Below are 8,213 nucleotides of genomic sequence, written 5' to 3'. Positions count from 1 at the left end.
AATTCCTTTATGTCGATTGATCCCTTATGCAAGGGTGAGAGGCTTACGAGATGATGTTAGTGGATTGAAAGCTGCTTTTGCAAAGGAGGGCTACATGCAAGAAAAAGGAGCTTTTATTGTTTCAGTTTGGAATTGCAAGAAGGAGGAAGCTTATGTGACAGGTATTTCATTTCTCTGCTTTGGTCTTTCCTACTGTCTGTTTCTATGGTGTTTTTTGTTTCTCTCATAAATAGTAGTTGAGTGTGCTTCTCTGCCTATGGTTATATTTTTTGCAGAGGACCTTATTGCTTCATGGGACCCAATATGGGTTGATATACATAAAGAGTTTGAAATTGAGCTTTCTAAAAGACCAAATCTTCAAGTTCTCTCTAATAAAATGTTCTATGTTTGGGAGGGTAATCATAGAACGGTCGCTTGGATGGCTGCTATCAAAGAGAGATTCTCCATTGATTGAGAGAAACATTGTAGTGTGCTTTGTACAGTTATTGATCCTACTCGACTGCCAGAGATAGCTTTGCTTAGTAGCTTGCAAAGAATGAATTTGTAAGCTTCATGAATTTCTATATATTTTAGCTAGAAATTTCTATGTTGTGTTTTTTACTTTGTTTATATTGTATATGACCTTGGAATAGCATGAATACACATGCTCTTGTAGTCACGCATCTTAGGGATGAGCTTGTCAGCTGCTCCCACATTTGTGCAGCAGATCATGAAACCTATGTAGCAGGGCTACCAGAAAAAGATCAAAAGTTGATTGTTGCAGTCCGTAAGAAATACTCGAAGGGTGTGGAGCCTTGGTACCCACTTACTCGTCGATACTTGTGAAAGCTCTTATACGATGTGAGTGTCTTTGGCTTGCTTTTTTGGAACAATCTTATATTTTCTTTTTTTTGAAAATTACATATATTAAATTGTATATTGAAGGATAAAATATCCAAGTAATTGAGCCAAAGAGTATGTGCTTGTTTTTTGCAAGGTATTTATTTTGAAGTATGTGTTGAAGGTTCAAATGTCCAAGGAATTGAGCCAAAGAATAGAGCAAGCTAGGCACACAATGACAAATGAAGAACTTATAAAAGAGGAGGAGAAAATATTGAATGATTTAGCACTCAAATATGGAGAGCGCGTTGGGAAGGTGGTTGAATTATTTTTTTTTTGGGTGTTTTTCACATAGTGTAATAGCTGTTTACACTTGGTTTTCTATTCGTTGATCAAAAACTGCAGTTGCTAAATATTGTTGATCCGAATCTTGGACCGGATTGGATGGTTTGAGTTCTTGCACTCAAATGGGGTCCTGATAGTTGGGCTATGCTTGAGAAACTGAACTTGATTGCTATTCATGATGCTCCTGTCTTGAGCGAACTGTTATGGGTTTGCTTGCTTGAGGCAGATAAAATTACTAGATCCTCTTATGGTTTAAAGAAAGGAGATCATGTGTATCGCATGTGAGTAAAGTTTCTTTTGACTTTCAAGGATCTTTGATGTAGATTTGCTAGTTTTTTGTGATTATTTTAGTTTTTTCTCATCTTCCTTGTTATGTAGTTGGATCCGTAGAGAGGGCCTTCTACAAAGGATTTTTGATAGGGCCACAAAGTTTGTGGAGGACTTGAGAAACATTGCTGGTGGTATTTTGTTGCCTCATGATTGCTCTCTTTCCTCTTACTTTGAGGAGCTCAAGTTTGAAGCACGACCCTAGCTTTATCCTTTGGAGACCTCTCTTGAAGCTAAGACAAAAGATGTTGACAAGCAAGCTTTGAAGAAAGTGGATACAGTACGCATGGCATCTCAGCAACTAGCCTACATGTCAAGCTCATCATACTTTTATTTCAAGCTTTTCATAATTATGAAGTATGTAGTGATGTTATTTTTTTATTTTGTTTTAGATTTCTATTATTATTGGTTGGAAAAGGCTTTCTACCAGGGATTCCATTCTTAGCTAAGCAGTGGGCACAACTAGATCTACTGGGCAAGGATGCATGTACTCCCCTTCCATGCATAAGCTCACTACTTGGGAGATGGAGGCATGTCCATGGTGGATAGACATGGCTTCTGGGCATGTATTGGCGCGAGAGAGAGAGAGAGAGAGAGAGAGAGAGAGAGAGAGAGAGCTTCACGATACTATGAGATTTGGTGGCACATCCATCGATGTGCCTCTCCCTCTTAGAGTGGATGAGGTGATATCGGGTAAATGGTTACTCAAAACAGTCTCAAACATAGTTGTGTGTAAGAGCTTTAAATTCTCTTTTTCCTAAAATTATTTGTTTTGCATACCGGTAATACTATTGTGTTTTTTTTCTTTTTTCAAGCTACAAATACTTCTCGCAAGGGAAAGGAGGTGATTGTTGAAACTAGGGTGGATGCAAACATGGAGCGAGAGCATGGTGAGCTTTCACTTGCGATGCAATCGTTTGTTTTGTTCATTTATTGGAGTTAAGTCACTTTGTTTAGCCTCTTGTATCGCAGTAGCTCTTGGGGAGATTGTTGCAAAGAAAACCATTTCTTTTGTCTACATTGTTGATACTCCCTGGTCATCTTTGTCCTCATTGCCTGACTCACGATGCATGGCCATTTATGGGGACTACATAGCCATTGCTGCTGATTTTAGGGCCGGTGTTCGACATCCGGCATGGATTCGTGTTTATGAGCACATGGGATGTGCACACCTTGATGGGACCTTGTGCGTGCGTGGTGGGAGAACAGTTGCATGGGCTACTGATTTTATTTTTTTGGATCTTCCCTTTGGTGGTTCCCCATTAGCCTCACCTATTGTACCCCTTTGGGATATTTGTAGTGAGGATCATGTTCGTGCATGCATGCAACTTGCATATTCGAGTTTGTCAGACTCAGGGTGGTTGTTGATCATGGTCTCTATGGCAGGTTTTTGCTTCAATCATAATTTTGTACAATACTTGTCGATTTTTGTTGTGTGTTCTATTGTGACTTTTGAAACCTCTTGTTGCAGGAGATACCATTGACTGGGTTGAGAGATTTTGTCGTGCATCAGAGATGGCTATTCATTGTCGCATTGTGGTCCTCCATCATGGAGCTTATGGTTATGGTAATAGCTTTGGTGGTCGGATTGAGGTAATGCTCTTCTACATATTAACTTGTTTGTTTCTCATTTTGGTGTGTTGTTATTATTGTGATTGCCCTCTAATTGTCTATGTGGTGGTGTGGTGTCATTGTTCTCTCTTACTTATGGTGCATAGGGTTGGCATGCAACCACCTTGCTTTGTGGTTGAGAGCACCCCACCCCACTATTCAATTGTCTTGGCATGCAACCTTTGGATTCTTACATGATGCACCATCTTCCAGAGTCTTCTCTAGCCACATCATCATCAGGGGAGCCATGGCGTGGTGGCTTGCAGCGAAGTCACTCTTTTATTGCATGTTTTGTGGAGCTTCTTTGTAGGCCTGGAGGTCTTTGTTTGGAGTTGGGATGTGGTACAACACCCGTATTGGCAGCATGCTTAGGCACAAGGCGGGTGTGTGTAGCAGTCGATATTGATGACACTTTGATTTCAGATTATGTGCAACCATTATTTCGCCCTAAAAAGCGAAGTAGAGAGGGAGCCTCCACCTCTCTTGATGTTGATGATGAGGGTGACATGCCTTCGCGTGTCAAACCCTTTGATGACTAGTGAGAGTCCACCTTACACTTCATTTCCCCCACCTATTTTATGTTTCCATCATACTTTTATGATATTTTGTCACTTTTTTGTATCATTGTTTAGTATTTGAAAATTATGGATAATGATTCAAGCAACAATTTGAGATTTCTTGTGCTTTTATGATGTATATTTTGTATTGCTTGCATGTGGATTGTCAGACTTATCTTTTTCTTTTTGTATGGAAGTGTGTTGCCAGTTTATGTTGAGGGGATTGCAAAAACCATGGCTGATGATATACGATATGATTTTGACACCCACAAGAAGTGTCAGAGACGCAATGTCTTTATTGATGACGAGTGTGACTCTTCATAGTCACGAGATAGAACCATAGCATTTCTTGTTGTTATTAGAGTGCAAAGGCACGACATGCTGTTCTCTATATTCCACTAAATATTCCTCTTGTTTTCTTACAACTCTAAAGAAATCTCTCTCTTTTTTGTATAAGATATGGCAATTCTCTCTTGGTATAGTTTAGAAACTTTGTAGGTGTATGAGCATTGTTGATTTGCATTAGATTGCTCCGTAAAATTAAAGTTACAATAAAAATTATGGTGTTGAATGTAGTTGTGGATCATTGTATGGTTTGTAATAGCTTTGCTACTAGCTTGGGTTTCTCATTGCTCGACATCAAGTATCAAATGCGCAAAAGAATCTAGAGTCTAATTTTGAACAATTATATTGCTACGATTACTTACGGATTCAAGACCCTACTATTATTAAAGTAGGATCTTCATTCATCTTGGTTATCAAAACCCATTTTGTTTCTTTATTTCATTTGCTCGGATTTTCCTTCGCTCAGAAAATCTTGCTCGCCATACGGTAAGACTCCACGTACCCTTTGTTGTAGTAGCATTCCTCAGTAACATGATTTGTCCATTTTTGTTCAATGGCACACCACTTTAAAGGTTTAGCTTTATCTTCTAGCTTGGAAAATGGGCTAATCCTCTTTAGCACCTCCTCTATCAATCGCTCTTGGTTTACTCTTGGTTCGTTTCGTTGTACAGTTCTCCCGTTTTTTGATCCACTTTGTTGAGATGATGATGAATCATCTTTGTCCCTTAGATCTCCGACTATGTAGATCTCACAATTATCTACAAGGAACAAAGCCTCTTTGGTTAACTCATTTAGAGTTGGGATTTTCTTTATATACAAATCTTTTTGAAGATCTGCATTTCTCAATCCTTGGATAAATATCAACATCAGTTTGGATTGAGTAGATAGTTCTTCCAGTGGGGATAGAACTTCATGTATTGTTTCAATCGTAGGGCTGCCTTCCTAACAAATTCTCCATCTTTCTATTTAAACTTGTGGATTTGAGAGATAGTATTGTGAGCTATCCCTCTTTGAGAGAATTCTTCCACAAACTCATCAAAAACCTCTTGGATTGTCCCAAAATCTCGTCTTTCCACAGAGTCAAACCATGTGGCAATGTCTTCCTCTAATGTGAGTCCAAATCCTACAAATTGTGTATCAAAGTCTCTAACCTCTTCTGCTCAGATCACTCGCAAAAATTTTGCCACATGATCTCTAGGATCTCCTTCTCATGAATACCTCTTGTGTACCCATTTTTGTTCTTAAGATGGTCTTACACGTCTTTGTTCTACCAATCGATCCATATCTCCATGTCCTCTCTCCTCACAGGGTATGGTTCATGCCTCAATCTTTCATCAACTACTCCTCCCATCCCAATTCCTCTGTAGGACCTTTCCACAGGTGGTTCCCTTACAAACCCTCTTTCTGTTGTGATTGGGATCGTGGTTGGTCCCTTGATTTCCTTGGGATAAGAATAAGAGTACATGCGCATAGGTGAGACTATTTGAGTCACATATAAACTATTTGTAATAGGGTCTTCACTTCTATAGAATTCTTGTTCTCTCATTATCGTAGGTCGCAACCATGATTGTAGTGTTTCTAGATTTGTGTTGAGATATGAAGGAAAGGCTGGTATTTCTACCATTCCAGCTTCTCTGACTGAGATTCTGATCTCATCCTCCATTTCTTCAAAAGGATTAGTAGATTTACTGGGGGTAGGGTTTAGTCCTTGCATGGTAGCAAGTTCTGTTGGGATCACCCTAGTGGCTATCAATCTTGCTACCTCTGCTTTTTCTATTGGCTTATACTCACATCCATATTTGTCAACATATATTATGATGCTTCCCTCACCTGATTCATAAGAGAACAAGTACAGAGCCTTTTTTGTGCCTAGCTCAAAGGCAAATGGTGCTAGGCATCAAAAATATGTATTGAATCTTCCATTTAGGTGCTCATAGATCCTACTGCTCCATGGCTAGTCGTAACTTTAGTCACCATCTTCTCAAACACTAGGGTGGCCTTAGGAATGTATTTTGTTGATTTCAAAAATCATATTCCCTTTTACCAAATTATCCCCATACTTGTTGTAATTCTCTGGATCCTTAACTATAAGGTAATGTGTTCCCTCCTCATCACGGAATCTATCCCCATCATCCTATTCTAGAAGGACATCCACTCCTTCTGCTGGTTTTTCCTCAATACATATGCTTTTTCATCCCCTTTCATCAGCATAAACCAAATCCCCCTGGATATTTGGTCCTTCTAAGTAAAGGGTTGTAAACCTTAATGTCTGAGGAGGGCTTCTAAGGTGCTCCCTCCCTCTCCTTGGATTGTATGGTCCATCACCGTGTTTTGGTTTGCCTTGAGATAAAAGGATTGCCCAGAGGAGGTGTTGATCCCACTTACGTCCTCTATGATTGGTGCTAGTGGATTTACCCTTGATTGAATCACACTCTCTTCCGTAGACACTATGATGACCTGATCACTTGGTGTTTTCTTGTCTCTTTGAAGGTTTCTTCTTGATCTCAAATACTTCAATCCGTTAATACACCACTACAAATCCAAACCTTTTACCTTTTGAGTTCACTCTGTCGTGTCTTCCTCTGACTATTTTGGCTCTTCACTTGGTTGATTGCTTGCACTTTAGATTGGTATGTACTTGTTGGACTTCGTTTGCTGGCTATCTCTACAAAACGTTAGACTCTGCAATTCCTTGTCAATGATGGTTCTTTGTTAATAACATTCAGTATTGATTAGGAAGAACATGCGAGTTTTTTCCTGTCCAAATTTCCTTTCGAAGGGTTGATCCCCAGTATATGTTATAATCACAGAATGGACTAACAAAAGGTGTTGTCAGAGCTAAGTGGATTACTTGGCAGTCTCCAGATATGATGTCTGCTCTAAAATCTAGCTGTCAGTCTTTATACGCGTATAAAGACTTTTTTATTAGAAATGGTAATCTTTCTTCACCAGAGGTTCTCCACCACTCATGAAACCCACACAAATTTTCAAAATAACAATTCGACCACTTTAGTATGAGTTACAAGGTGATGCAGGTCGATTTGGGATCTTGTTTCTATTTCTTAGCACTTGCACACTCATATTCTTTCCAACTTGAGTGTAATATTGGCTAGTGGCATGTAAGGTCTCTTAGAATGCAATGATATATCCCATTTCAACTTTGGAAGTCAATAGGGTCAGAAAGAATTTATACATGTATAAAGTCTCTCTGACAAAATTGACTAGATTTTTGCAAATCAATGCTTCTTGTTGAGTGTTGACACCCCTTGTGTGGTCTTAAGTTCAATTATTGGTCAATAGCATCAAAAATACTTTATATGCATATAAAGACTTTTAGGGCCTATTGACATGTATCTTTCTCCAGAGGTAGTCTAGCACTCAAGGACCTCACAAAAATTCTCTAAATTGAGTTAGGAATCAAATTTGTTCAATTTGTGACCAAAAGAGGGGTATGTAGAGTGTTTGCATTATTTCTTGTTCTTTTTAAGCTTTGTTTTGATCCAAATGCAATGAAATATGAATCAAGGGCTTCCCCAAGGCTTTAGGAAACTTTGAGCATCTCCCTTTGTTCAGTTTGGCTCTATTCTCGGTTGCTAGTCTTTATACGTTATAAATACTTTTTGATCAAAATGAACTTAAACCTCAGCCCAAGGTTCTCTTTGATGTGTATTCTAAGCCTATGTGCTCAAAATCAAGTTTCAATGCCAAAGATTAACCAATTCCCCACTTTTCTTTGTTTTTGGTTAGAATTTGCTATAAACTCTCCAAAAGTAAAGTTAGCTGACCAAATGATATGAATTCTTGTAGTCAGGCTTAGATAACCCTTATAAATGGCTTAGTGCTGACCACATGCAAATTACTGTCCAATCTACCCTGAAGACTTCATACAGGTATGAAGTCCTCTATCTCAGAATTCAGATTTTTTTCTTCCTTAAGTTCCCCTTACTTATCAGCATATACATATGGTCTCAGCAAAGTTTAGAGCTTAAAAGTGCTTCCAAACACAAGTTTCTGATTTTTTCTTATTACAACCACTCCATCTTTTGGTGTTTGGTCCCCAAATCTTTGCCAAGACTCCCAACTTAAGGTGTTCCTAGGGTATAACTACTCATTTGCACACTCTCGTACAGTTAGTTTTTTCCAAATTTGGTCTCTTTTTGGCTCTGGAGACTTCATACGCGTATGAAGTCTAGCCTTACAGATTTCATA

The 8,213-nt window shown here is 38.8% G+C and overlaps 1 protein-coding gene across 1 annotated transcript; it reads left to right on the top strand.

Moving 5' to 3' along the window:
* Nucleotides 1-2,120: 2,120 nt before the first annotated feature.
* On the top strand, nucleotides 2,121-3,300 carry LOC147441027 (uncharacterized). The gene is made up of 4 exons (XM_086483380.1): nucleotides 2,121-2,184; nucleotides 2,307-2,381; nucleotides 2,963-3,083; nucleotides 3,177-3,300. Exons 1-4 carry the CDS (start codon nucleotides 2,121-2,123, stop codon nucleotides 3,298-3,300), a joined length of 384 nt encoding a protein of 127 aa, XP_086339506.1.
* Nucleotides 3,301-8,213: the final 4,913 nt, after the last annotated feature.

Source organism: Adiantum capillus-veneris, chromosome 15 (genome assembly GCF_014529385.1).
Source record: "Adiantum capillus-veneris isolate H3 chromosome 15, ASM1452938v2, whole genome shotgun sequence".
NCBI classification, from domain to species: domain Eukaryota; kingdom Viridiplantae; phylum Streptophyta; class Polypodiopsida; order Polypodiales; family Pteridaceae; genus Adiantum; species Adiantum capillus-veneris.
The sequence above is the reverse complement of the archived record's forward strand: the minus strand, read 5'-3'. Positions and strand labels throughout refer to the sequence as shown.